The 26,507-nt window shown below is 44.1% G+C and overlaps 1 protein-coding gene and 1 long non-coding RNA gene across 12 annotated transcripts in view; one reads left to right on the top strand and one right to left on the bottom strand.

Moving 5' to 3' along the window:
• The window catches only part of PRPF4B (pre-mRNA processing factor 4B), a 32,721-nt gene extending 17,123 nt beyond the window's left edge, over nucleotides 1-15,598 (bottom strand). For 9 of the 11 annotated variants that reach the window (XR_009047985.1, XR_009047984.1, XR_009047987.1 and 6 more), the window contains exons 1-4: nucleotides 15,401-15,597; nucleotides 6,757-7,956; nucleotides 4,387-4,563; nucleotides 1,016-1,171 (exon numbers count right to left, since the gene is read on the bottom strand). Coding sequence is in view for 3 of the 11 variants with exons in the window: in XM_057698944.1 (XP_057554927.1) it covers nucleotides 1,016-1,171; nucleotides 4,387-4,563; nucleotides 6,757-7,956; nucleotides 15,401-15,540 (1,673 nt within the window). In the remaining 8 variants the exon portion in view is untranslated. Of the gene's footprint in view, nucleotides 1-1,015; nucleotides 1,172-4,386; nucleotides 4,564-6,756; nucleotides 7,957-15,400 lie in introns of all 11 variants that reach the window. The other 2 variants (XM_057698946.1, XM_057698945.1) reach the window with 1 other exon arrangement.
• Nucleotides 15,599-15,771: 173 nt separating this feature from the next.
• On the top strand, nucleotides 15,772-26,296 carry LOC130831828 (uncharacterized). The gene is made up of 4 exons (XR_009048121.1): nucleotides 15,772-15,947; nucleotides 16,987-18,519; nucleotides 19,296-21,609; nucleotides 22,519-26,296. It is a non-coding gene; the product is annotated as an uncharacterized LOC130831828 (long non-coding RNA).
• Nucleotides 26,297-26,507: the final 211 nt, after the last annotated feature.

The following is a 26,507-nucleotide window of genomic DNA, read 5'->3' as shown; positions in this document are numbered from 1 at the left end:
GTTTAAAGTCGTCACTAGCCGTGCCGCATAGTAAAGTCATGTCATCTCTCCAGCCCTCATTTTCACACTTATACAACAAGACGGCTGGGACAGGTAAGTAAACTGCTACCTTTTCTGGGTAACAGAAGCCTTCTATCCTTTCCCCATCAAAAAAGCACACGTAGGCATTTGCATACAGTCTTGAAGGGAAAGTGGCTCTACCCCAAACACTGCCCCGACCAGCTCAGATGTGTGACCTGCTGGATGCTCACTGCAGAGGCAGAAGCAACCCGCACCCTGAGGCTACCAGGTCTACGTGTGACACTTTCCGTCCTCTCCACTTTCTAATTCCCAGCTCCAATCAGGGCTCCTCCCCTCCGCGTTACTGACATTTGGACTGTTCTGCGCTGGGGGGTGGGGGTGCCCTACACACTGGAAAATACAGAACAGTATCCCTGGCCTCCCGCCCCTAGGTGACAGCTAAACAGGTCCCCAGACGTTGCCAAAATGTCCCTGGGAGGCAAATCACCGCCAGTTGAGAACCCTGCTCTAAGTCAGTCTTATTTATTTTTGAGATGTTCCATTTAGACAACTGTTTCATTTAAAAAAAAATTTCCCCACTATTTTATTAGAGTTTCTGCATGTTTTCACACTGTAACAGGCATACCTACCACCAGTTGACCTCAACTGCAAAGTATATAGCATTTTACACAAAATGAAAAGTGTAAAAATCCCCCCCCCCCCCCCCCCCCACCAAAATTGGGAACTGACATTGCCAGGACCACCTGACACATCTGCGGTTTCTAAGGAAAACAAGGAAGGAAAGGCTCAAGATAAAGTGACAGCCCATTCACCCCAGCTACTCAGGCAGCCATGACCCCTGTCGCACAACCCAGGAAACACGCACAGAAGATTAACTTAAACTCAGGATCAAATTAAAGGATTTGCTTAAAATGTTCAGACGGAAATTAAAGATTTCCAAGTCAGTGTTTCCCTGTTTTGGAAAAAGGAAGTTAGAGGAAAGGTCCACTCTTACTTATCATCAGATGAAGATTCCTGTTCAACTTTCATTCCTTCAGAAAGACTTCCTTTAAATTTATCTTCTTTTACTTTGCTTCTGCTCCTTCGTCTACGACCACCCCGTGATCGAGACCGCCTTCTCAGGCGTGACCTGCTCCTCCGACCCCTGTCCCTATTTAAGGAGGAAACAGATATATGTATTTTAAAGGTCACAAAGTTTGGGAGGCCGTGAGTGTGTTGGGGGTAGGGGTATTACAGGAATTCTTGGTACTTTTCTAAAGCTCAATTTTGTTGTGAATCCAAATCTGTTCTAAAAATAAAGTCTTTTAAAAAAGTTAAAATTTTAAAATAAAATTAACATAGCATCAGTAAGATCTGGATAATCAGCTTAATTGCAGACAACTAAAACACAGCTACTTTTCTTACCAACTACAAAGGGGCACAAGAGAATTTCTGGGACAATGGAAACATTCTATATCTTGATTGTGGTGATTATATGACTATACACATCTGTCAAAATTCACAACTTTACACCCAAAAGGATGAATTTTACTTTATGTAAATAATGTCTCAATAAACTTAATTTTTTAAAAGATCACGGCTGAATAGAGTATGGGAAAGACAAAGGTGACAAAAATTCCAAGTCTAATTAATGTGACCCTCAGACATTGTTACAAATGCCTAAAGGTCTTGGCCCCTGTTAATCAAACAGAAACTGACATCAGAGTTCAAGCCTGAAGGTGGAAGTTTATGCTAGAAAGTGCTGTGGGACTCCAAACGGAGAAGGCTGTGAGTCTACAGAGGCCTGGCCAACTCTGTTAATGACACAACTGAACATGTTTATCTCAGATTTCTTCTGAAACCTTAAAACAGCATTAAAAGGAACAATGAAAAAGTAAAACCCTCAAAGACAATGTGAAGAGATGTGACAACAGAGATGAACAATAAAATCATGAAACAAACTGCAAATTGGATAGAAAAGTAGTAGTAGATCAAATTTAAATCTTAGCCCAACAGAGACAGACAAGGTAAATAAGAAGTCAGTGCCTGCCACACAGCCCAGAAAGTCTCAAGATCTGGAGACACCGTGCCCTCTGAAGGATGGCATGCGAGCGAAAAGCTAAAAGGAAACTGGTTGAACTCCTACAGGAACGGCCTGATTTGGTACATCCCCCTCTGTGACACACCTGCCCACCCTCCCCATGCAACGGCAGGATCTTCACGTTCACTTTCCAGAGAGGTGGTGGTGGTTGTGAACTGGCCCACGGTACCAGGGGCCCTGTACTGGGAAGAGGAGGACTGGGGGGCGTCCACTTTATGAAGGACCAGAACTCTACTGGCAGCCATGTCTTACTCTCCAGCAGATAGGAGGATTCTGAAAAACTCACCAGCCCAAAAGAAAAAATCCACGATCATTGATATGCTAACCCACCACCAAAGCACAAGTTCCAGGTTGTCAGAATGGAAGAAAGCTTCTGTTTAGCTTTCTAAATCAGAATAGGAAAATAGGTAAATAAGTAAATAAATAGTCACGTGGGACTTCCCCGGTGGTCCAGTGGTTAGGACTCCGCGCTTCCACTGCAAGGGGCCTGGGTTGGAACCCTGGTCGGGAACTAAGATCCTGCAAGCCCTGCGGCACGGCCACATAAAGGGAAAAAAAATCACAACAGGCAGCAAGGAAGGATCCAGCCGACTGAAGAAAGTCCTCAAATGAAAAGGTAAACGAGTAGCAAAAGGGATCTGGGAAAAAACAATGTACAGGTGAGAGAAGAAATCTATACACAACAAAAGCTCCACAACACGAAGTCCTTGTCATCTTTGACATAAATAAAAGATGCTATTTCCACAAAATGAGAGAAAATGTCATTAAAAAATAAACAGCCAACAAGGTCTTGGAAATTTAAAAAATTATGAGTGCAGAGGGGGTAAAATATCAATAGAAGAGTAAGAAGGTAGAATGAGAAAACTTCTCAAGACTGAAAGTAGAACAAAAGGACAAACATAAAAGATAGTGAGGGGAAAAAAAAAAAGATAGTGAGGGAAAAGTCAGTGTAACAATACAGAAAGTTGAACTGGAAAACAAAACAAAACAGAAAATACTAGGGGAGAAAGCAAACAAAAGCAACAAAAACCAGAGAGAGAGAATTTCCCAGGACAGGCAGCCATAGCCTTCTTGCTTTAAAGGGCCTATCTGGTGCCCACCAAAATAAATGGAAAAAAAGAGCCACACACCTAGCACATGACAGCCAAATTTCAGAACACAGGACATTTCTTACAAAAAGAGAGAGAAAAAAGCAAGTCCTATAAAGAATGTCTACTTATGAGAGGAGTACTTCCCAACAGCAATAAGGAAAGCTAGAAATCAGTGGCGTAAGTATTTAAAAATTCTTCAGAAAAAATGATTTCAAACTAGAACTCTATTCCTTGATAAATCAGCAATGAGAATAACAGGCATTTTTTTAGAGACACAGGTCCCCGAAAATATCCTTTCCATTCACTTTCCTCAAGAAGCTGTTGGAGATGCATCACCAAACAAGGAGGAAGAGTGTGAAGCTGGAGACAGGAGACAGAATCGCAACCCTGAAGAAGAACAGGGGCTCTGGGAGAGGGAGAGCCAATTCCCGTCCTCCCTTCCCCTCCCACCCACTGCTCACTCAGCAGTGAACCATCTGTATACCATCCTAACAAGTTACATTAACTGCAACCCTACACATCTGCAAGAAATGTGATGAAATCAGGCAGAAGAGAAACGCGTGAAGAGCGGTATTAAAAAAAACCTAGCTGTCCAACGTAGAAAACCAATACATATGGCAATAACTTAAAAAAATGTAAACAAACACACTGTCAAGGCCTTTCTTTCCACTTCTGAGAATCCAGCATACAACAATATTCAAAGATACGTAAAGACTGGTCTCTACTGCTGTGAGTTCAATAGGCCTTCACCCAAAGGGTCTTTCTGCCTACTGAGGACATCATCTGCAGGCTGTGTTCTTAGGAGAACCAAATATAAGTTCACAGAAAAATAAATACAGAGCTGCAATTATGAAATGACAGAACACTTATTTATTACTCTGTGATCTTTCCTGCTAGCTAAAAGGAAAATCCTAAGCCTAGCTCATTTAGTATTTATCTCTCTTAAAAACAGAGAAAAAAAAGTCCTACTTAAAAAAAAGACTGAGTTTATAATGAACACAGATTTATTTAAATCTGAAGAAAAACTCTATTAAAGAAAAATCAGTGTGTGTGAAATAGCCCACGTTGGCAACAGGAAACTATATGGAGTCACAGCTACAATTTTTCAGAGAAAACATGGTCATTAAGAAAACCTACCAACTGAACTTCATGAAAAAACATTCAGAGTCTGATGAATCAAACAGGTATCTTTACCTTCTCCGAGGAGACCTGCTTCTCCTTCTGGGAGACCGGCTCCGTCTGAGGGGGGAACGAGACCTCCTCCTAATAGGAGATCTACTGGCTCTTCTTCGGGCTGGAGACCACCTGCTGATCGGGCTGGCATCTTTTGACCTTTCCCGCCTACCGAGGATGTCATCTCGAGGTCGTGTTCTTAAGGGGGCCAAATATAAGTTCAAAGAAGAATAAATCAAATCAGAATAAATGAATTTTTTCTACACGTAAAGAACACTTTAAACACAGATTAAGATGTTTTGTAACAAAAATTCAGATGATCATGACATTTTGGTGTTATGGTAGACACACAATAGGTCTATTTCCTCTGGTCTCACAATGTGAAGAATTAAAGGTTATTCATCTTCTTAAAGCCACTGATTCTAATTTCAAATAAACAAATAAAACTTGCCCAAGTGAGTAATACTATTCCATTCCCTTGGTTTGAAGACTGTTTTCTTTCTAAATTGTTGACATCTTTGCAATTAAGAGCCTTACTTTTAATCCATCAATTAAGAATAAAAACCCCTTACAATCAACATTAACCTCAGAAGAGAGGAAATATAGGTAAGTAAGAGTTTAGGGAAAAGGACAGTCCATTTAGTTATGGAAGTAAATGTTGGTGTAACTTATCTGGAAGGAAAACGTGGCAGTAACTTTCTAAAATGTAAATGTACACAATCTCAGACTTTGCAATTCCATTTCTATGAATCTATTCTAAAAGAAACTTTAAATAGAATCAATGGATATCTTTGCACACAATCATGAAAACCTGGAACCAACCTCAATTTTCATCAGTTTCAACAAGGGAATGGTTGAATATATTATGGTACATCTACACTGTGAAATACCATGTTGCTATTACATAAAGAATTAAAAATGATCCTCATGTATTGTCACGGAAGTGTTTCATGAAAAAAGAAAATCACTGTTAACATAAAAAGTATGAATCCTATTTTTAAGAAAAAAACATACACAAACAATTGGATGCGCATAGAAAAGGGGTTAGAAAGAGACATCTTAGGAGTGGCAGCAGAGGGATGGGAAGAGTGAATTTACAGGCTTCCAGAAGGATTTAAACTTCTCTTCAATTAGCATGTATCTCTTCTGTAACTAAAAATAAAAATTTGTTTCAAATATTCAACTCCAGTCCTTAATGAACTCCTCAGAATTTCCTTTTCAAACTGAAAGCAACTGAAAGAGAATAAGATCCTTACCAAAGACGTCAGTAACACTGTCTCCACACAAAGAGCTACAGGCAGGGGGCCTTTTCACTACATCATTTAGAAGTAAAGAATCAACAGTATATCTCTTAAGAGAGAGTGCTTTGAAAATAGCATTCTTGAAGCTTCTCAAAACAAAGGATGATTTAAACGGCAAGGGCAGTTCATATTTATAGCCATACACAGTAAACATTAACATGCAATGGCAGATGCCTAGGAATTCATAGTACCTTTACGTGGTATAAGTGAAAGTTGGTCATTTCGCATGCCTAATTACTGAATATAAAGATATTAAAAAAGTCGGTTTCTAAAGTAGCTTGGACTCGTCTAAGCAACACTCTCCCCTCCCCACCAAAATCCTTTCTGTGCCTCTACTCACTAGTTCTACGATCTTAGGTAAGTGAGATCATCTCCCGATCTATTTTCTCATTTACAAATTAGGTTACGAGAATCACTCCACTTCACGAGAGAATCATGAGAATTTACAAAAGAAGAACGGATGGACCAAATGTATTACATAAATATGAATTATTTTCATTATTATTGATAAAAAATAAAATCATTTCTTACATTGTTGTTCCTAAACCTGAGGTACTATTTTTCTTTCAACAATGAGATTATAAGTATATGAATTAGTAACAGAAAAAAATTTCCACTTTCAATTTAATTATATTTTGGGGACCAAAAAACAAACAAATGATTATAGTTCCAACTATACTGTTAGAATTCAAAATCATGCTGATTCAAAAGAATGGCTCACAACCTTTACACTGGTGCCTCCATTTTAAAATTTCAGCCCGTACTGTTCAAAGAACCATCCCTGCTCTGGAAACTGCCCCCCTTTCCCATAAAACGGGTATACAGAGACTTCTCAGCCAAACTACTTAGATTGAAAGGGAGTGATTCTACACATCAGATACTAAATTAAGAACTTAAAAAAATGTCAATACGCTCAATATTTTAAAATCACCTATAGTTAAGATACTCACTGACAAAAGTGCAAACAATATAGTTAGTGGACAGGATTATACCTAAGACTGTAAAACACATTACCATCTCATTTATATTGTCCACAAGTTCTAGTTTCTCCTCTGAAATCTGCTGCACTACGGCTTTGCAATCAAGTTACCTTGGAGAAGAAAGGCGTCTCCGTTCAGGCTCCCTGCGTTTTCTTTCCAAGGACCGGCTCTTGGCTCTCCTACCAGGAGAAAGAGTTCGAGAGGGTGACTTGCTCTGCTTAGACCTTCTATCGTTTAAGAGTGGAGATCGACTTCTTCTAGATTTATCACGTTGTTTTGGAGACAAACTTCTTCTCTTGGGACTACGACCAGGTCTTCTACTGGGTGACCTATTTTCTTTCCCAGAGGAAGCATCTTTAGAGGGAGATTTAATTGGCTTCTTCTCTTTATCAGTTTCAGACCGTTTCGATTTTCTCTCTTTGGACCTTGACCTTCTGTCTTTGGATTTACCTCTCAAGTCAACTGGGGATCTAGATTTTTTGCTGCGATCACGACTCCTACTTTCATTTATAATTGGGGATTTTTTCCTCTCTTTTGACTTACTTTTATCTTCAATTTTAACCTTGTCATCAGCAGGAGATCTGGCCTTCCCAATTTTCTCTTGAGAGCGCCTTCTAAGGGTAGGGGACTTTGACTTCCTTGCTTGATCTTGAGACTTACTTCTTTTGGAGGGGCTTTTGGACTTCTTCCTTTCCTTCGACTTGCTCCTCGTTGTCTTCTCTTTAACTATTTCAACACCCCCCTTACTTTTCTTTTTATCAGACCTATGTCTAGTCCGTTCTTTGGATCTGCTTTTACTTCGCTTTTTTGTACTATTTTTATTGTCCATAAGTTCAAGTTTCCCCTTTGTACTTGAAGATCTAGTACTAGACCTATTTCCATTTCTTGCCTTTTCATGAATCTCCCCCTCTTCTTCAGAGCCAGACTCATAACCTTGTAATATGAGCCCCATCCCAGACTGGACCTTTCCTTCCATTAATTCATTATCAAGTTCAGCTTTAATCAAGGCCCTCTGTTTCTCCAAGTCTTCCAGCAAAGCTAAATCATCAAGTTTAGTTCTTTTGGCTGGAGACATACCTTCTTTGTCAGAAGCATCAATAACCTCTTTTCGTTTGTGTTTCTTATGTTTATGCTTATGTTTATGTTTTTTATCCTTGTCTTCTTCTGAAGAATGTTTATGTTTCTTATGCTTACTTCTGTGTTTATGCTTCTTTTTTTTGTGACGACTGTGCTTATTTTGAGATTGGTCCTCTGATACTTCTCCATTTTCTTCATTTACACTCTTTTCAGAATTATCAGCATCTTCCATCCTATAAACGCACCAAACACATTTAAAAGTCACATCATTTACCAAATATTCAGCGTCCTAACAAAATAACAACAATGATAAAATTCATCTCAATGTGATACATGAAGTTAGTCACTGAAATATTTTATTTCAAAGGTATATGGCAAGAACTGAGTTGAACAGTGATTTAACTTTGTTTCTAATGATTGAACTCAAACACCGAGAAAATATTACAGGAAATACATAATGGGGGAGGTTAACATAATTACACTTAATAGAATAAGGGAATCCAAACCAGGTAAACACATCCCCAGGGTTAAAATTTCATGGGTCATGGTTGCCACACAGCAACCATGTGGTACAGCAGTGCCCCATGCTGCTCTGGGTAGGGTGGCGAAGTCTTTGCACCATGCTGCCTGGCATCTCGTCTGCTCCTCACATCTAACCACCCACATCCTCACGGCTGAGAATCCAGGGTCACTGGAAGCAGACGATCCTCCTCCTGACCATATGTCAGAAGGTCAATAGCAGCCTACTGCGGCTATGTCACGGTGGCTGCGTCATTCACCTCCCTTCATCTCATCACAGACACTTTATCATCTCACAGCATCACGAGAAGAAGAGCGAGTAGCGAGTACAGTACCATATGTTGCGAGAGACACCCCATTCATGTAACTTTTATCACAGTATGTTGTTACAATTATTCTGTTTATTATCAGTTACTGTTGTTAATCTCTTACTGTGAATAATTTATTTTTGAATTAAACTTTTTCATAAGTATGTGCATACAGAAAAAAATAGCACAGATAAGTTCTGGTACTATCGCTGGTTCCAGGCATCCCCTGGGGGTCCTGGAACATATCCTCCTCGGATAAGGGGGGACCACTGCACTAGCCTGAAACATATCAAAAGGTCTTTTGCAGGCCAACAACAGTCCACTATCAGCAATTTCATAGAGTTCAACCAAATATTTGTTCAGCAGGCTATTTAGTCTAAGGTGGGTGGCTTTTGTGCTTAAATGTTTGGGCTGAGTTAAGAGTTTATGATTCCAAATTATTTTGGTAAATCTTTGCTGTTTAGTAATCCTAGGTTAAACACAGGCTACAACAGCATTACTTAACTTTCTCCGTTAAAGTCACTTCATACTAAACCATCATGTTCTAGAGTTTGAGACCAAACCCAGACTTTAAATTATCTAGATTCAGGTCATCACACTATTTTTGGAAGAAGAGACGGATTATTTTAAGTCCTCCAAATTATACACTCCTGTACTTTTAGTAAGCTTAGTATTTGTGCCATATACTGCAAGTAGCTCCTTGCAAGTTAAGAATTTTAGACCAATATTTGCCTCTCTCAAGGAAATTTCCAGTGGAAAAGAAAGTCACATGAAACACTAGAGAAACGCAATAATAAAGACCTGAGTAAGGGCATTATGGGATCACTGAAGGATCACTTCAAATCATTTTGAAACAGTCAAGGAAGGTATCTTGTAGATTACAGAAAAATCCAAGCTATTTGTTCAGCAAGAACTATGGGGGGAAGTTTACTGACAAGATACTGGATTAAAAAAATAGGATGAGTGAATGAGTAAGAAATTAACCAGAGGCTTAAGAGGTATTTTAGATACAGGAAAAAGGATCAATGTTGCCAATGTGTCAAATTTGTGAAAGAGACTGGTCTAATGGAGGTTAAGATCTCAAGTGGACCAATTTCAGGACATGAAAAGCTATAGCGCAGCGTTCTGGGAGCACAGTCAAGATAGTCAGAGGCCCAGGAACTGCAAGGTTAGGCTGCTGGATGGATGGTCTGTAATGACACTGCCATTGTGGTCCTCCAGCCAGGTCTCAGGCTGCAATACACTTGGGGGGACAGGGAGGCACAACACAGTGGATGTGCCTGAAAAGTTACTAGCTCACAACAATGGGGGGTGTGGAGAACATACAACTACCACATGGCAAGAACTTTGAAATCTGGGACGTCAGACTGCCAATGTCCATTTCTGGCACCATGGACTGTGGGAAAACAAAAAACATTAACAAGTCCTGCAGAGGAAGCTGTGTCTTCAGCTGAGTTAGGTTTTAGTTTGGCCTGACTTCTCTCTAAGAGGGTACAAGAAGACACAGGATAAATAAAGGAGAGTTCTGGGATCATCAAATTTTCTCCAAGACTTGGAAAAAGAAAAGTGTAATATCTTTGTATTTAAAAAAGAAAAAACCAACATGACTCTATTAAAGAGGGGGAAGATCACAGATTTAAGGTGAAGACACAACGACACTTCGGCTCTGTTCTCTGTATAGGCTACAACCCCATACAGGTGACCACCTCCTTTGCCTAGAATCTCCCATCCCACAATCCAGAAAGTGGGGTATATGTTGATTTCTCTGAACCTTGACTTACAGGGGGAAAAGAAAACTAGGCTAATTCTAGTTACACAGATAAATATGGAGAACCTTTTTAAAGGTAGGGAATGATGTTCAGGTATATAAAGTCTAAGTGCCCAAAGTACAAAATTCTAGTCAATAAGCTAAAATTCAAACAAACTAGGGAATTCCCTGGAGGTGCAGTGGTTAGGACTCCATGCTCTTACTGCTGAGGGCCTGGGTTCAATCCCTGGTCAAAAACAAAACAAAAAACCCAAACAATCTAAAGACCCTCTAAGTATCCTTAAGGAAAAGGATAGTTGGGTGGGAAAATCTTCAGAGCGAGACTACCTGGGCACAACTCCTGATCCCACTACCTAGTTGTGTGGCTTTAGGTGAGTTTAAGCTTAATGGAGCAAATAACAGTATCTACCTCAAGGCACACAGTGAGAGCTGCACAGGTTAGCAGACAACGTTAAAGCTTGTAAGGTCTAGCACAAAACTAGTGCCCCCAAGTTAAGTTGTTCTTACTGTGCAGACGCTGGATAAGTTTACTCCCGCTGTGGACACTGTGGAGCTGCGGAGACACTGAGAACATTCCTTTAAGGACTACTGTCAGGAGCAAGGACCCTCGAGTCAACCTGCCTCCTTCAATGCAGCTGCAATGCGACACCTCAAGGGTGACCTTAGACAAGCTACTGCCCTGTGCCTCAGCTTCCTCTACTGTAAAAACTGGGGAAACAACAGTACTGACAGATCACATAAAAGGCTGTCAGGCAAAGGACTGCCTCTGCCTATGTCCCCAGGACAGATTAGACTTCATGTTCAAGGAGGTGGATGGGACTCACCTAAGGGCATGCGTACATCAAGCTGATGAGAAGGCTAGTATTACATTCAAAATCAGAGTTCTTGCATGTGCTCAAAGATGCTCTTAAAATGTCAGGTCACATCACCACTGAGTGAAAACTGGTTACTGTTTCCTACCTCATTCAGAGTAAAAACTTAAACCCTTTACAAGGCCTATAATACCAGCCCAATCTCCCCACCACCCTGAACCCGCTCCTTCCTTCCCAGCCGGACTCTCCTCCTACAGCAGGGCTCTCCCATCAAAGGGCCTGGTCCCCTTGCCTACCTTTCCTGCCTCAGGCCTCTGCTCAAATTACACTTTCTCAGTCAAGTTTTCCTGGCCAGTTCATTTTAATTGCAACCCCCACCCTACCACACACATACTCACTTTCTCAGCTTTAATGTCCTCCACCTAATCGAATTCTTGTTCGTCTCTCCGTGTTATAACAAAAGCTGTGTGAGAGCAGGACCTTAATCTGTTTAGCTCACTGCTCTACCCCAGAGGCCCAGAAGACATCTAAGGCAGAGTAGATACTCAGTATCTGTTGTATCAGAGAACTGATTTACACACAGTAACATATAAAAACAATGTCACTGACTGTAGGCAGTTGATACTGTCTGTGCACATGCTCGGCTCTTGATAGTGAACACTTTGTTTCTTGACTGCAACACCCTCAAATGATTTAAATTCAATCACCTCCCCACAGAAAAATCTTTTTACCCTTTTCCAATGCTTCCTGTAATTTACAAGTCTTTCAAGGAGTTTCAAAGCAAAATTCTTAAGAGTTTACCAACAGAGGAAGTAATTTCCTTCAAAAGAAAATCTAGCTCCTAAAGCTTCTGAGAATCAGGATGGAGAGCATGGTACCCAATGTTACTAAAGAGTCATTCCCATGAGTGACCCCAGTTTTCACTGTAACAATGTTAACTCAAGAAATAATGATTAGGTTACTAATAAAAGGCTACCAGCTCCGTTAACCTTAATAACCTCAGAGTTCTCCTTCACTGGGGTCAGGCAGACAGCAGAACGCTTTGATCTCTCCAGGCAAATTTCAAAGAAAATAATAACTGATACCTGGCTAGGTAAATCAGGAAAACTTGAACTCAGTGAGTCAATGACACCCATAACAGACCACACAGAATGCACAAGCTTGTGCTGGGTCAGTTAACTCAGGTTCATTATCAACAGCTTTCTTCTAAAGATCTAGAAAAAGGTTTCTTGTAAAGAAACCAGATGGTCTTCTTGGATAGTTCATATTAACAATAAACACAAGTATATAAATCCCATATACATAAACTTATACTTTAACATTTACATTTTGCAATCTAGCACTACACATTTAGCAGATATGTGTCTATACCAAACTGGCCTACAACAAGTGTGTCATAAACCAGTACTTATTGAGATCTGACTAACATCCTTCAAATTTCATTTGGAAACAAAGCTGAATTCGAAGTACAGGCAGCATGGGAGTGTCAAACAGTATTTATTCATGTGTTTGGTTAAACACTATGTACAAGCTTCACCCTTCAAACAACCCAGGGTCTTCAGGCTTCTGGCACAATGAAAACAGCCCTGGAACAACTTTAAAATAAAGTGACCAATTACCAACCACCAGTGTTATTTTAACTTCCTCTTTCACATCTTTTTTTCAAAGAATTTTCTTAATAACACCTTATTCGGAAGGTATTTGATTCATACTTCGGAGTCGGGGAGAATGAGGAGCAAAACAAATGCCACTGCTCTTGACAAGGAAATTAAGCCTGTTTCTCCGATAAGTTAAACTACTTTAGTACAAAATTAATGTAGATGTAAACATAAGAATGGATTCAAAAGACCAACTAGTCTTAAAAAGAACCCTTCCACCCCCACCTTTTCCAAATGGGATATTTAGTTTCAGAGTTAGAACTGTCATATTATAAAAATGGACCTTTCTGGGACACTGGAAATAAATAAAAATGATTTCAAATGTTGAAGGCTATTTTTAAAAGGAGCCACAAGGTATATAGCGAGAGAGCAGACAGTACAGTAGTTAGGAGCAGGGTTCTAGAGCTAGACTGCCTGGGTTTACATCCTGCACGTGTCCCTCAGTGTGACCTCAGGCAACTAACTTAATTTCCCTGCATCTCCTTTCATCATCTGTAAGATGTGGGAAACAACAGTATCCACCTCCATAGGGTTGTTACAAGAACTGAATGAGGTAATATCTGTTCAGTACCTGGTCTTGCTAAGTACAAATAAATCAATGTATATAAAAATTTAAATGCTTAAAACCATCAAAAAAGGCTGAACTAAAGAGACTAACAAATGCAAAAGCCACTAAAAAGCGTGCAGGGAGCTTAAACACTATTTTACACAGTTACCTTTTCTAAATTTTCCACTTGGAATAGATTCCACATAACTGTGAACTCCTCAGTGTGTCCTCAAAAAAGCTATTTAGACACTACATTCCAGCCTTCACGGTGGGCAGCCAACACGGTACCTGCCTTCTTAGCAAAGTGTCATTTTCTAAGTCAAAATACTTTCAAATAAGTGAAAGTGGGACACATATAGACCAAATATTCCATGCATACCAAGTGTCGAGGAGGGGGAAGGTGGAATTACAGACTATCACTCTGTCATTCATACTGCAGGGGCCTAAATAAATACTATTAAATCTAGTGTTATTCGAATATGTAAATAAATACGGCTGAAGCACTCCACAAAAGGAATCTGAACCATCCCTGAAATCAAATAAATGGGCATAATACTATAAAACTTTAAATAGATTACTAGAAAAATCAGCTGCATAACCTAAGATTTGTACCATCTTGCCATAAAGACCGGAACAGGGACTCACTGTGAAACAAAAAGAGGCCAAGTCTACTTAAGATTTCAGAATCCATTTGCTCTAAGTCAAACTGTGAAGATAATAAAAAATAATGAAAAACTTCCCATAAAATGAGAACGGCTGTAAAGCACAGGGAACTCTACTCAATGCTCTCTGGTGACCTAAATGGGAAGGAAGTCCAAAAAAGTGGGGATATATATATACTTATAGCTGGCGCTTTGCTGTACAGCAGAAACTAACACAACACTGTAAAGCAACTATACCCCAATAAAACAAATAAAAGAATAAATAAAAGCAGAATAATTTAGAAAAGACAACCTTTGTAAATATCTCTGTCTAGCTGAGTAAAGCAAATGACTGAGCAGTCCAGAACTGGACGCACAGCAATGAAGTGATGGGTTGGCTGGTGGCAAAGATGTCTCCTCTCTCAGTCCAAAGTTGCTGGGAGACTGTATCTACCTCTTTCCTAAGATGGCTGGAAACAAATCAGATAACGCGAATGCAAAAAAAAAAAAGGTCTTTATAAGAATATTGTTCTAAAATCCATTTAATCTCTTTTAGGTTCTTGAGCTTTCCTAGAAAATACACGAAAACAAAATACTGCTTTTAGTTAAGCGACGGTTACCCTTGCAGCGTACACAAGCATGCTTTCACTCGGCCGCATCGATCGTTTCATTAGCTTAATTGCAGACACGAAGCGCTCGGGCTAGTAAGTAGCTAACAATTTCCACTACTTCTTCCACTCGAAGCGCTATAAACTCAGGCCCAAAACGCTAGGCCTCGAAACCGAGGACTTGATCTCACTTCGCCTCAAGTTTGCAAGTTAGCGAATAAGCGACACTAGGCAGGGGAGGAAGATACCGGGTGGATGCTGGAGTGAAGCGTCCGGGGGGAGGAGGAAGCATCCCGCCAGCCAGGCTACAGCTCCGGGGCGGTCAAGGAGGGCGGCCCCGGCGCCCTTTCTCCTCCCCGCCGGCAGCTCCTCGGACTGACGCCGGCAGCGGGACCGCCGGGGGGACCGCCTGCGGACACTCGGTCTCAGGGCTCGCCCGCGGCCGCGCTGCCGCTCGGGGCCCCGCACCGAGGCCGCCGGGCTGCGGCCGGGAGCCCCCCTCGTCCCCGTGGAAGACAGGAGGGCCGGCGCGCCCGCGCTGGGGCCTCGCGCCCGGGACCTGCAGAGGCCGCACGCGCCCACGCCTCCCCGGGCAACGACGCGGCGGGCCCGGCCGCCCCCGACCCGACCGCCGCGGCCTCCCGGCGAGCGGAGCGCGCAGGCCGCCCGCCCGCGCCCCACGATGCCGCGCGGGAGGCAAAGTTTGGCCGCGGCCGCTGGGCCGGAACTTTCCCTCCCGCCCGCCCGGGCGGCTCTCCGCCCGTTCCCCCGCGGCCGGTCCCGGGCGCCGGCCTTCCGCGCCGCCAGGCTACTTACTCTGGCTGTTCCCTCAGCGACTGGGCCTCCGCGGCGGCCATCTTGAACTTCCTGACTCCTTGGCGGCGGTGGCGGCGGCGGCGGCCCGGACGGGGGAAGCCACTGGAGGCGGAGGAAGCGAGAGCGGGGCCGTCGCGCATGTGCCGACGGCGTCGGAAACCGCGGGGCTCCGCGGCGCTCGAAGAATCCGGATATAAAAGTGCGTCCGGGGACAAGGCGCGTGAGCGTCATGACGCACTTCCGGGGCGGGGCGGGGCCGCGGCGGCGGTGCTTGCCCGGGCTTTAAAGGCGCGAGTTGCCGGGGTTAGGAGCGATGTCGAGTTCTAGGAACCGGATGCGGGGGGGGCCGGAGGGGGGGGGGCCTCTGCGTCGCGGGCGCGGTCCCGAGACCCGCTCTCACAGTGGGGCCCGGAGTTGGGCTAAGATTCTCAAACCGGTGCAGGCAAGGTGACTTTGCTTTTAAATGCCTTTTGACTGCCTGGGAAACTCAATGGGAAGCGGCGTTATGGGATAGTGTGTAGAAAGGCATCTTGAGAATACTGGAAAGGTATGGCTCTACCTAGAACACAGGGAACTATTACTGATAACATTTATTTGAAAGCTTTGAACTTGGTTACAGCTTCTGCTGAGTCCAGGGGTAACGACTCAGGAGTCCGTTAGTGCTGTTTGAGTTGGCCGGTTCTATAATGGAATTTTTAAGTAGTGGTTTTGGTCCGAGTAACTTTGTAACTTTTTTTATAGTAATGTAACCTACAGTAATGAGGTTAATTGAAATATTGTATGAGAAAACTTTTACTGTGTCTTGGAGAGCTTTCAATACCATGTAGGTTTTTACATTCTCTGTCTCTCAAAAGATTATTTTTCTCCAGACTCTGGCACCTGAAAGCAGGGTGACTTTACTCTTGCAAGCGACTGAGTTTGGGTTTGACCTAGAAATATGAGTTCGGAATATCTGAGCTTTTTACCTATCTCTTGATTTTCAGAGGGGAAGAGTTACAAGTATTCTTACAAATAACTCCCTGGTTGGCTGAATACCAAACGTGTTAAAATGTTAAGCGTTTTCCCCTCATGGACTTTATTAATATGGAACACTAAATCAATCCTTGGATAGGTACTGATTTTTGTGGGTTCCTCCACCTCGACCCACCACCCATTGTTTCATTTCTTTATATGGTCCTTAATTATATTGTTTTCTTTATGATTTCTTTCTCAATAAACAAATTCAGGTATAATAACTTGGAAGGCTTCTTTCAGAGGAAATAGTTTGCAGATATATGTTAAGAATAGTTTATATTTTCAACCATATATTTATTTATGTACTGATAGTGTGTAGGTTGGGGTTTCAGAGTTCTACCAGTTGTTCCCACCTCTAGATTCTCATCCCTGTGTATGTTTTCAAACGTATTATGTATACAGCAGCCTTGTGTTTATTATATTCTCTGTCCCACGAAGGCAAGGCCACGTGTCACTGTGTTAAGAATAACTCAAACATGTTATTAAAATAACAGAAAATTAGTACGTTATTTAAAAATAATTTTAAAACGAAAATAAACGAACATAGTGTATGTAATACAAACTTATTACAGACCTCTTCTTGGAAGCGAGTGCCAGCCTGTACGAGATCTCACCTTGGACAAAAAGTAGACTAATATACTTCTGAAGGCAAAAGAAGCCTAGCAAACTGGCACTCGGAAGTAAGGTGGCTTGCTTGTGATGCCTCAGGGCCTCGGTGCCACGCCGCCGGTTGAACCGAAAGTGGTCAAGTGTGTGCTCTTCCTTCCCGCTGTGCTGCTTCCCACAGAAATGCCACTGGTTTAGCATCTGCTTATTGCGCATCCACCCACACAGCGCTTTGGTCTGCACGCGCTTTTTGGATAAAGGGAACGGAAAGCGCAGTGGATCGGCACCCAGACATCCCTTATTTTCGCTGGGTGCAGAAGCTGTCGTCTCCTCCTCGTTGCGGGTTCGTGGCGCGCTCAGAAACTCGTCTCGGCTTCCTCGGCAGGCACGCGAGCTCCCCGGCCCGCCCGCCTGCGCTCCGCGGCGTCTTTAACGCGGCTCAGCGAGCACGGACCCGCGGGAAGCGCAGGCACAGAGGCTCAGGCCTGGAGCCCGCCCGCGACGGGCTCAAGTGCAGACTCGGGCACACCCTTCAAGCTCTGGCAGAAGAGCGCGGGAAGACGCCAGTTTCAGGAAAGGCTGCTGCGCGCGGTGCCGCGCCCCGAGAGCGCTCCAGGGCGGGGTGCGCCACGCGCCGGGCCCGGCCGCGCGGCCGTCGGGGCCCTGGGAACAGCGGGGCAAACGCGCGCGCACCGCTTGAGTCGCTCGGCAGACGCTTAGTGAGCGGCGCACGTAAGCCCGACCTTCTGTTTTCACACCTGAAGCCCATCGTCCCACCCTCGCTGCTTTTTCCCGCCCGAGTTCCGGAACCCCCGCACCGGAACAGCGAGCCGCGGTCGGGCCGGCGCCGGGGGGGCGCTCCGAGGCCGACCCCGCCCACCGGAAGTCCTTGCGAGGGCGGGGCGTAGGCCTGCGCAAGCGTCTCGGCCGCGGAGGCGTGCGCGCGCGCGCGCGCGCCTGGGGGTGGGCGGGGCTAAGGAGAGCGGCGGCCCCGCCCCCCGGCCGCGCCGCCCCGCCCCGGGCGCTGGAGCCGCGGCAGCCTGGCGCCCGCGAGTGGGACCCGAAGGGCCTTTTGGTGCTGCCGACCGACCCCACCGCGGGGTCGCGGCGCGCGGGCGCCGGGCACGGTCTCTGGCCCGGGACGCGGTTTGGGGGCCAGCACGCGTGTTTGCGCCCGCACGTCTCCCTCCCATCCTCTCGGGGTGCGTGGCTCCCTGCGAGGCGCGGCCTCGGGACGCGGCGCGGGGGCGCCTTGGGGCGAGGCCCCCGGGGGGCGAGCGGCCTTGCTGGGCTCCAGGCCCGCCCTCCCGATGCCCGCGGCGCAGCCGGCCCGCGCAGGCCCCGCGCGTCCGATGAAGAACGCCCGCCGCCTTCTAGGGAGCTCCGGAGGTTTGGTGTCGCCTGGCTCTGCACTCGGGATTCGCCGCTGCGTGGGAGGACCCTGGGTTGAGGGTTTCCTTTACCACGAGACAGAAACTTTTCCCTCTGTTCCATGAAGAGTAGGTTTTTGTTCTTCGTTTTAAAGCCGTTCTAATGCAGTCACGAAAGTCTGGGAAATACAACAAAACAAAAGAAAGCGACGTGAACCACCCCCCCCCCCCGCCCCGAGTTCCATTATCCAAACAAGCAACACAAACGTGTGGGCTTACTTTGGCCTATTTCCTTTTGAAATGTCAAATGTTCTTGTACCCCTGTATGGAATGTGATAGTTTGCTCTTCCACATGACATCCCATCAACTTTTACATAATGCTAGCTTTAGTAACTGTCTTCGTAAGCGCGCGATGGCCCTTTCCTTTGTTACTGGGTGTCCAGCAGGGTCCGTGCTGCTGTGTGGTGTGTGACCCTGATGGGGCGGTGTCTCGGTGCTGCTCGGGACGGGACCACTCAGGTCCGGAAGACCTGGGCTTCCCCGCTCGCTGGGCCGCTTCGGACCACGTATTTAACCTCTGGAGCCTCGCTGTACCCATCAGTGACGTGAGGACAGCACTTCTCATCATGTGGGATTATTACAAGAATTAAGTGAAATAAGGAATGCAAGTCCTTGCAGCACGTATTGATAAGTACTAGCTAGAATTAGCTCCAAATTTGTACTAACTTAATTCCAATGAGATTAAAAAACCTTACTCCTATATAGTTTTGTTCTATTTCCCTGGTTTTTGTGGTATAATTGCTGTGTGTGTGTGTATATATATATATAGTATATATACATATATATATTGTATCTATAAATGTTGCAAACCCAACAGTACATTGTTACGTTTATATCTTTTAAAGAAACTGAAACTGAAAGAAGGAAGGAAAGCAAACACGTATTTACACTCGACCTTGAACAACACTGTGGACCCACTGATACATGGATTTTTTTCAATAAATACTACAGTACGACGTGATCTGTGGCTGGTTGAATTCACGGATGCAGAACCTTGGTTATGAAGGGCCAACCGTAAAGTTATAACATTTTGCAACTGTGTTGGGGTCAGCGCCCTTAACACCCACATTGCTCAAGGGTCAACTGTATAGCTTTAATTATGTATGGCCTTCTTATTTATCACTTCTGGTTCTATTTATTTCTTGTTTTTGTGGATCCAAGTTACCATCTGGAGTAAGTTCTTTAGCTCAATACAGCCTTCTACTACCCACCTTCTTTGTACTGCTCTTAGCCAATATGTTACATTTCTACTCTGTAGGTTATAGACCCAACAATGCATTTTATTATTATTTATATAAATAAGATGTATTGTTTTATACAATTGCTTTTTTTCACGTGTGCATTTTTAAAACAACTTTATTGAGGTATAATTTGCATATCATAAAATCACCCATTTTAAGTGCACACTCCAGTGATTCTTAGCAAATTTACATAATTGGGAACCAACACCATCATCCAGTTTCAGAGCATTTTCATCTCCCCAGTGATGTTTCCTTAGACCCACCAGCAGTCACTCACCGTTCCCACCCCTGCTCCCAGGCAACCACTATATACTTTCTTTCTCTCTAGATTTGTGTTTTGTTGGCAATCATGGTATTTTTCTCTTTTAAGTTTATTTTCAGGACACACACAACTTTGTACAACTACTAACTCTATCTAGCCCTAAATATTTTCATCACTCCAGAATAAAACCTATACCCAATAAGCTGTTTGTCCACATTTCCCTATCCCCCCAGCGCCTGGCAACCACCTATCAGTATCCTGTCTCTACGGATTCACCTATTTTGAATATTTTATCTAAATGGGATAATCATTATGTAAGCATTCATGTCAGTCTTCTTTTACTTGTTTCAGGGGTTGATTCACATTGTAGTAAGTATCAGTACTTCATTCCTTTTTTATGGAGGGATAATATTCCATTGTATGTATATATACAACTGTCTTAAATCTCTTAAGGGAAGAAAGAAAAATGCATTTTATGCTGGCTTTTGTATTTACCTAATTACAAAAGGTGCTGTTTGTTTTTATGTTTTGATTCAAATTACTGTCTGAGGTCACTTTCTTTTAGCCTAAAGAACTTCCCTTAGTGTTTCTTGTAGGGTGGGTCTGCTAGCAGCAAATTCTCAGTCCTTGTTTACCTGGAAGTAGATCTCCGCAATGCCAGTTAAATGTCTAATTGTAGACGTTAAGTAGGCAGTGGATAGACAAGTCTGGAGTTCAGAGGTGAGAGGAGAGCTGGAGACAGACGTTTTGGAGACATGGTGTGTGTGTGCAATTTAAGAATGAGATTCACTGAGCTCGCTTAGGCTCTGGGCGGGAGGGTAGATAGAGAAGGGAAGAGTGTAGGCAAGGTTTAAAGGCCATGCTTATTTTAGGGTGATTGATTGACAATAAGCATTATCACTTATGTGCCATCAGAGAAAAACCATTAAGTCCACATAAAGAGTTAGGAGACACTTAACAATTTCCTTAACTGCTCTGCAGCTAAATAATAGCGTGTGACCTTGAGTGAGCTGTATCATCTCAGTTTCCTCAACTAAAACGAAGGAGTGGAGCTGGGTGACAACGAAGGAGTGGAGCTGGGTGACGACCAAGGCCTCTTTGTGCCTTCCAACCCCTACCTGTGATTCTTTAAAATCGGATAACTACACATTTTTGCTTTCTCTGATTCCGGTACTTATATAAATTCCTGTACTCGGCTCTGGCAAGAGTCTGGTGAAACGAGCTTGCTTATTTGTCCATTGCTGGTAGGGCTGAATTTGGTAGTGTGCTTCAAGAGCTTCACAGATGTCAATGCCATTTGACCCAGTAATTCCTCTTTCAAGAATCTCCCTCAGCTTTACATTTTGCTACAGAGTTCTGTACCAGATATACTCCAGAGTTTTCAGTATTCACTGTAGATCTTTGCATGACCAATCAAACTAGACTTTTGATGAATATGTCATTTCTCAGTGACTTTAGAATCTTTTTGAACTTTAGGGAAAGATGATTTAATTTTTCAGGTAAAATTACCTTCTAGGTAAGATCTGCCTAGAAGTCAAAGCATTTTGTATTAAAAACAAAAACTTTTTTGTTTAAATTGTAGTTGCAAACAGCGATTTGTGAAGTAGATCTCTGCATGCTATGTTCTTCAGTAGGCGAATGGATAAACAAACTGTGGTACGTCAGTACAATAGAATTCAATTCCGTGATAGCGAGAATGAACTATCAGGCCACGAATAGACATGGAGGAATCTTAGATGCATGTTGCTAACTGAAAGAAGAAGGAAAAGGCTGAGCACGGTGTGATTCCAACTATGTGACATTCTGTAAAAGGCACAACTATGGAGGCAGCAGTTGCCAGGGGCCCAAGGGGAGGCAGAGGAGAGTAGGCTGAACACAGAGGGTTTTTAGGACAGTGATACTATAATGGTGGATACACATCATTCTGCATCTGTCCAAACCCATAGAACGGACAACACCAAGGCAAACCCTAATGTAAACTCTGGACGTCAGTCAATAATAACGTATCAACATTGGTCCATTAATGGTAATAAATGTACCACACCTATTAACATCCTTATTAATGGCAGGGGAAACTGAGGCTGGGGTGAGAGGGAGTGTAAGATAACATTCTCTGCATTCTGCTCAGTGGTATGTGAGCCTTAAACTCTAATAAATAAAATCTATCTTTTAAAAAGCTCAGCTATCAAATTTGTGAGGCAGACCTCTGTATGTTGTGAGTGTATGGGGGGAGTGTCTTTGTACACTGGGTGGAGTCACAGATAACTAGATGTTATTTCAACATTTTCCCCTCCACATTTACAATAGATTGTTTTTAAAATTGTGTGCCTTGTAGTGAGAATTTAATACCCAATTGTATGTCAATCATATGTCAATAAAACTGGGAAAAAAAGGATTTAGCACCAGCCTTTTAAAATGCCTTTTTATACATTCTTTTCTCTTTCTTTTTCTGTTTCAGGTTTGCATTGTTAAATTAATGAATTTGAATGTAAACTCCAGTACATTTCCTGTGATCCTGACATTTACCAGAAGAAAGCATAATATCCAGTCCTTTTTCTTTCCTAGGGGAAGACTTTGAAGCTCAAGTTGCAAGCTTGGGAGAAATACGTGCCTTAGGGACGTGTGAGTACAAGCTTTGCCAGGTCACCAGCAGCACAGCGTAACCTCAGGGACCGTGTTTTAATTTCCTGTTGGAGGACAGGTGTCATTCAGTTTTGAACCAGAAATGAAAACCAACTCAGACAAAAACATCAAGTTTTAGGATGCAGACTAGTCAGAAAACAAAGAAAATCTGGAAATGATGCCTTTTCTGTTACCAATGTACTGAGTGCTCCCAGACCCAACTTCTGTGTCAGATCCTAACCCTGGGGGGGTCACAGTGACAGTCCTCGTGGGCCCGTGAAGCAAGCACATTGGAGAAGCTGGACAGTTTCTGCTAACGGGCCCTTCTCTCCTGTGGCTAATGTCCCCTGAGCTAAAATCAGGTAGGAAAGAGAGAAAGACCCAGGCTGCGCTCTTTATAGCTGTTAGTTTATGCTGAATTTCTACTATACAATCTCAGAACCTTGGGAGAATTCAGTGTCCAAAGTAGTTTTGAAATAGAGAACTGATAAAAGTCAGAAAAGAAGGAAGAAATGACAGAGTTCATCTCTTAAAATGTCGTGATGAAAGAAGCCTTCTATGCAGCCTGCTATTTTATTTATTTTTTTATAAATTTATTTATTTATTTACTTATTTTATTGGCTGTGTTGGGTCTTCGTTGCTGCACATGGGCTTTCTCTAGTTGCGGCGAGTGGGGGCTACTCTTCTTATGGTGCACGGGCTTCTCATTGAGGTGGCCTCTCTTGTTGCAGAGCACGGGCTCCAGGCACGGGGGCTTCAGTAGTTGCGGCACATGGGCTCAATAGTTGTGGCTCATGGGCTCTAGAGCGCAGGCTCAATAGTTGTGGCGCACGGGCTTAGTTGCTCCGCGGCATGTGGTATCCTCCTGGGGCAGGGATCGAACCCGTGTCCCCTGCATTGGCAGGCAGATTCTTACCCACTGCGCCACCTAGGAAGTCCTAGCCTGCTATTTTAGACCAAAGTTGTGCTAAATTACGTTGTCAGTGTCAATAGAGACGTTTTGGATTTACGTGTTTCTGTTGTCACTGAGATGTGATTATGTAGAACTTAAAGGGAGACAATTTTTCACATGCTAGGAAAAGTAATCGTCAGTGCTTGATAGGGAAAAAGCTTTCTTAACACAAAATAATTGGGGAAACATAAGAATCAGTTATCAAGGAAAGGAGTCGGTCACCACAGTGTTTTTTTAAATTGTCCAGTGTTTGGCTTTCTGTGAAGCTGAACATGTAAGAAATCTCAGGAGACTTCTCATTAGGATAACTTAAGTCTTTGAACAGTAATTGTATTTTGTATTTATTTTTAATTTTATTTTTAAAAATTTATTTATTTATGTATGTATTGGCTGTGTTGGGTCTTTGTTGCCGTGTGCAGGCTTTCTCTAGTTGAGGCGAGCGGGGGCCACTCTTCGTTGGGGTGCACCGGCTTCTCATTGTGGTGGCTTCTCTTATTGTGGAGCACGGGCTCTAGGTGTTCAGGCTTCAGTAATTGTGGCTCGTGGGGCTTAGTTGCTCCGCGGCACATGGGATCTTCCCGGACCAGGGATCAAACCCGTGTCCCCTGCATTGGCAGGCAGATTCTTAACCACTGCGCCACCAGGGGAGTAATTTTACTGGAAAGTTTAGAGCACTTTTTTTGTGTTTGCTCTTCTTATTCACGCATCTTAAATGAAACAGCGAGTTGTGTTTTGGATGTGAGCAGCCGCGGCACCTGTACTTCTTGGTGCAGCTGGTTACGGTTAGCCCTTTGTAGCGTGCACAATTTCAGGCGGTTTGATATAATTCAGTACGATCGAAGAGTGTGGGAATGGGAAACGATTGTGTAGTATATGCATTATATTGTCTCCTTTTCATGTTTGCTTGAATATATGTCCGTAATTTCGAAGAGTTAAGAGCTTTTCTGCACAGCTTGACAAGCCTGGAGTCTGTTTGCCTTGTGCGCACCGTGGTGGGGAATACAGTCTGGTGCCACTGCCTTGATGGGTGCTAAGGTGCCAGCAGTTTTACCACCTTTGATTTTGCACCGTCAGTACAACAACAGCATCTCAGTGTTGTTAGGAAAGTAGTTTTGACGCTGCAGACCCCATGAAAGGCTTCTGAGGACCACACTTGGAGAACCGCGACGGTGGTTAGAAGAGTTACTCAGACAGAAGAGGGAGGGTTACACGTGCGTGGCAGACACTGCCGGGGAGGGTCCCAGCTCGTGGGGACAGCAGGGCTCATCGCTGGTGTCTGAGTCGCCACGGGAAACACAACATGGTCTAGCACTGGGTGGAACAACGCTTTTACTCTCATGGAGAAGAGACGCAGCAGGATCAGCTCCAAGAAACAGTGTGTCAGTCTCCCACGGCCAGCAGGTCCCCCCCACCAGCCGATGCGGGACAGACGGCCTGCACACACTCGGCCTGTGCTGCAGCAGAGGCCCCGGCCCGGCCCGGCCCCGGGAGTCTGAAATCCTGAAAGCTGCGGGCGAGTTGGGGGCCGTGAGGACGCCCACCCGCGCAGAGCAGAAGAGCCCGCGGCGCGCCCCGAACAGGGAAGTCCGTTCCCACGCGAGGCCACAAAGGCCCAGGCTGTGTGGGCTCTTCCCCTCGGTGAGGAGGTCTCCGGGGCCACGGCTGTGCCTGTGTGCGGCCCAGCGGGGTCGAAGGACCGTGGGCAGGAGACTGCCTTCCCAGCAATTTTATGTGACCTGTCCCACGACCAACTCACCCGCTACTTCTCTTTAACCTCATCTAGCTGCTTTCCTTCTTCTGGCACGTTATTTTACCTTACTGTATTCTGTAATGTTTTCTCATTGAAAATGATTATAAAATTTAACCACATAGATGTTTGCTTTTAAAAATTAATAGTGGAGGGAATTAGGCATCCTTTAAACATTATAACCAAATAGTTGTGAATCCAAACTAGTAAAAAGTACTGGATAGCTACCTATCACAGGTGTCCTCAGGACCGAAGAAAGGATGAAGTCAGAGGTTCCAGGACCCGTGCCGTTTGCACGCCTGGGGAGGCAAGCCGTCAGGTTCCGTCATCGCCTCCTCCTCTTACTTTCTGCCTACTTAGAGCCGTTTGGCGCTTTCACAAACTATCTGGAGTACATAACGCTGGGTCCTGACTACTGTGGGTGCTTATTTAAACTGGAGGCGGACTTCTTGTCCATAGAATTATCAATAGAGAATGTAGGAGGCAGAGAGATGGGCTACAGAATCAGATTATTTCTCCACTCTTCCTCCCTGGGGCGTATTCCTGTGTTTTTCTCCTTCTTGAAAGAGATAATGAATGGCTTCTGGACTCGCCCTTTCCACTCCCGTGGAGGGACGTTCTCGCCTCCCTTGGAGGGACAGTCTCGCCTCCCTTGAGGGCAGCTTCGGCGTTCCTGCTAGGAGGAAGGCATCCGTTTCCTGCGCTTGGAGGGCACTGCCTCAGGATTTAAGTCACACCTCTGCAGGACGCGGGTGTTGAGCGTTTCATTCTTCTTTGAGATCTCTGTAAGATGTTGCTCGGATGGACTAGCCTGCTGTTCATATGTTCATGTAACAGCTCCGATGACTAAGTGTAAATTTAGGGGGTATGACGCTCTCCAGCCTTCCTCCTGTTTGGGTCTTTGGGGCGCTTCCTCTTTACCCATCCCCCCCACCATGGCTTAGTCTTGAGTCTCTTTTCTTCTCACTTTACCGCCTCTTTAAGTGATCTCATCTGTTTCCATTATTTGTCATTTAAGAACTGGCTACTGGACAGATTTACTTGGGTCTCTCACAGAAATCTATCCCCCACTAAACTGACTCCTTGGTCTTCCTTACGTCAGTGTGTGAGATACCTCCATTCAAACCAGTCTACATCCAGTCCATCATCAGGTTCTATTAATCTTACCTTTCAAACATCTACAGCATTCTCTATTTTCTTTCTAATTCTGTTGTCACCACCTTAGTCCAAGCC

This window comes from Hippopotamus amphibius, chromosome 11 (assembly GCF_030028045.1).
Source record: "Hippopotamus amphibius kiboko isolate mHipAmp2 chromosome 11, mHipAmp2.hap2, whole genome shotgun sequence".
Classification (NCBI taxonomy): domain Eukaryota; kingdom Metazoa; phylum Chordata; class Mammalia; order Artiodactyla; family Hippopotamidae; genus Hippopotamus; species Hippopotamus amphibius.
Note: the sequence above shows the minus strand (reverse complement) of the source record. Positions and strands in the feature narration are given on the sequence as shown.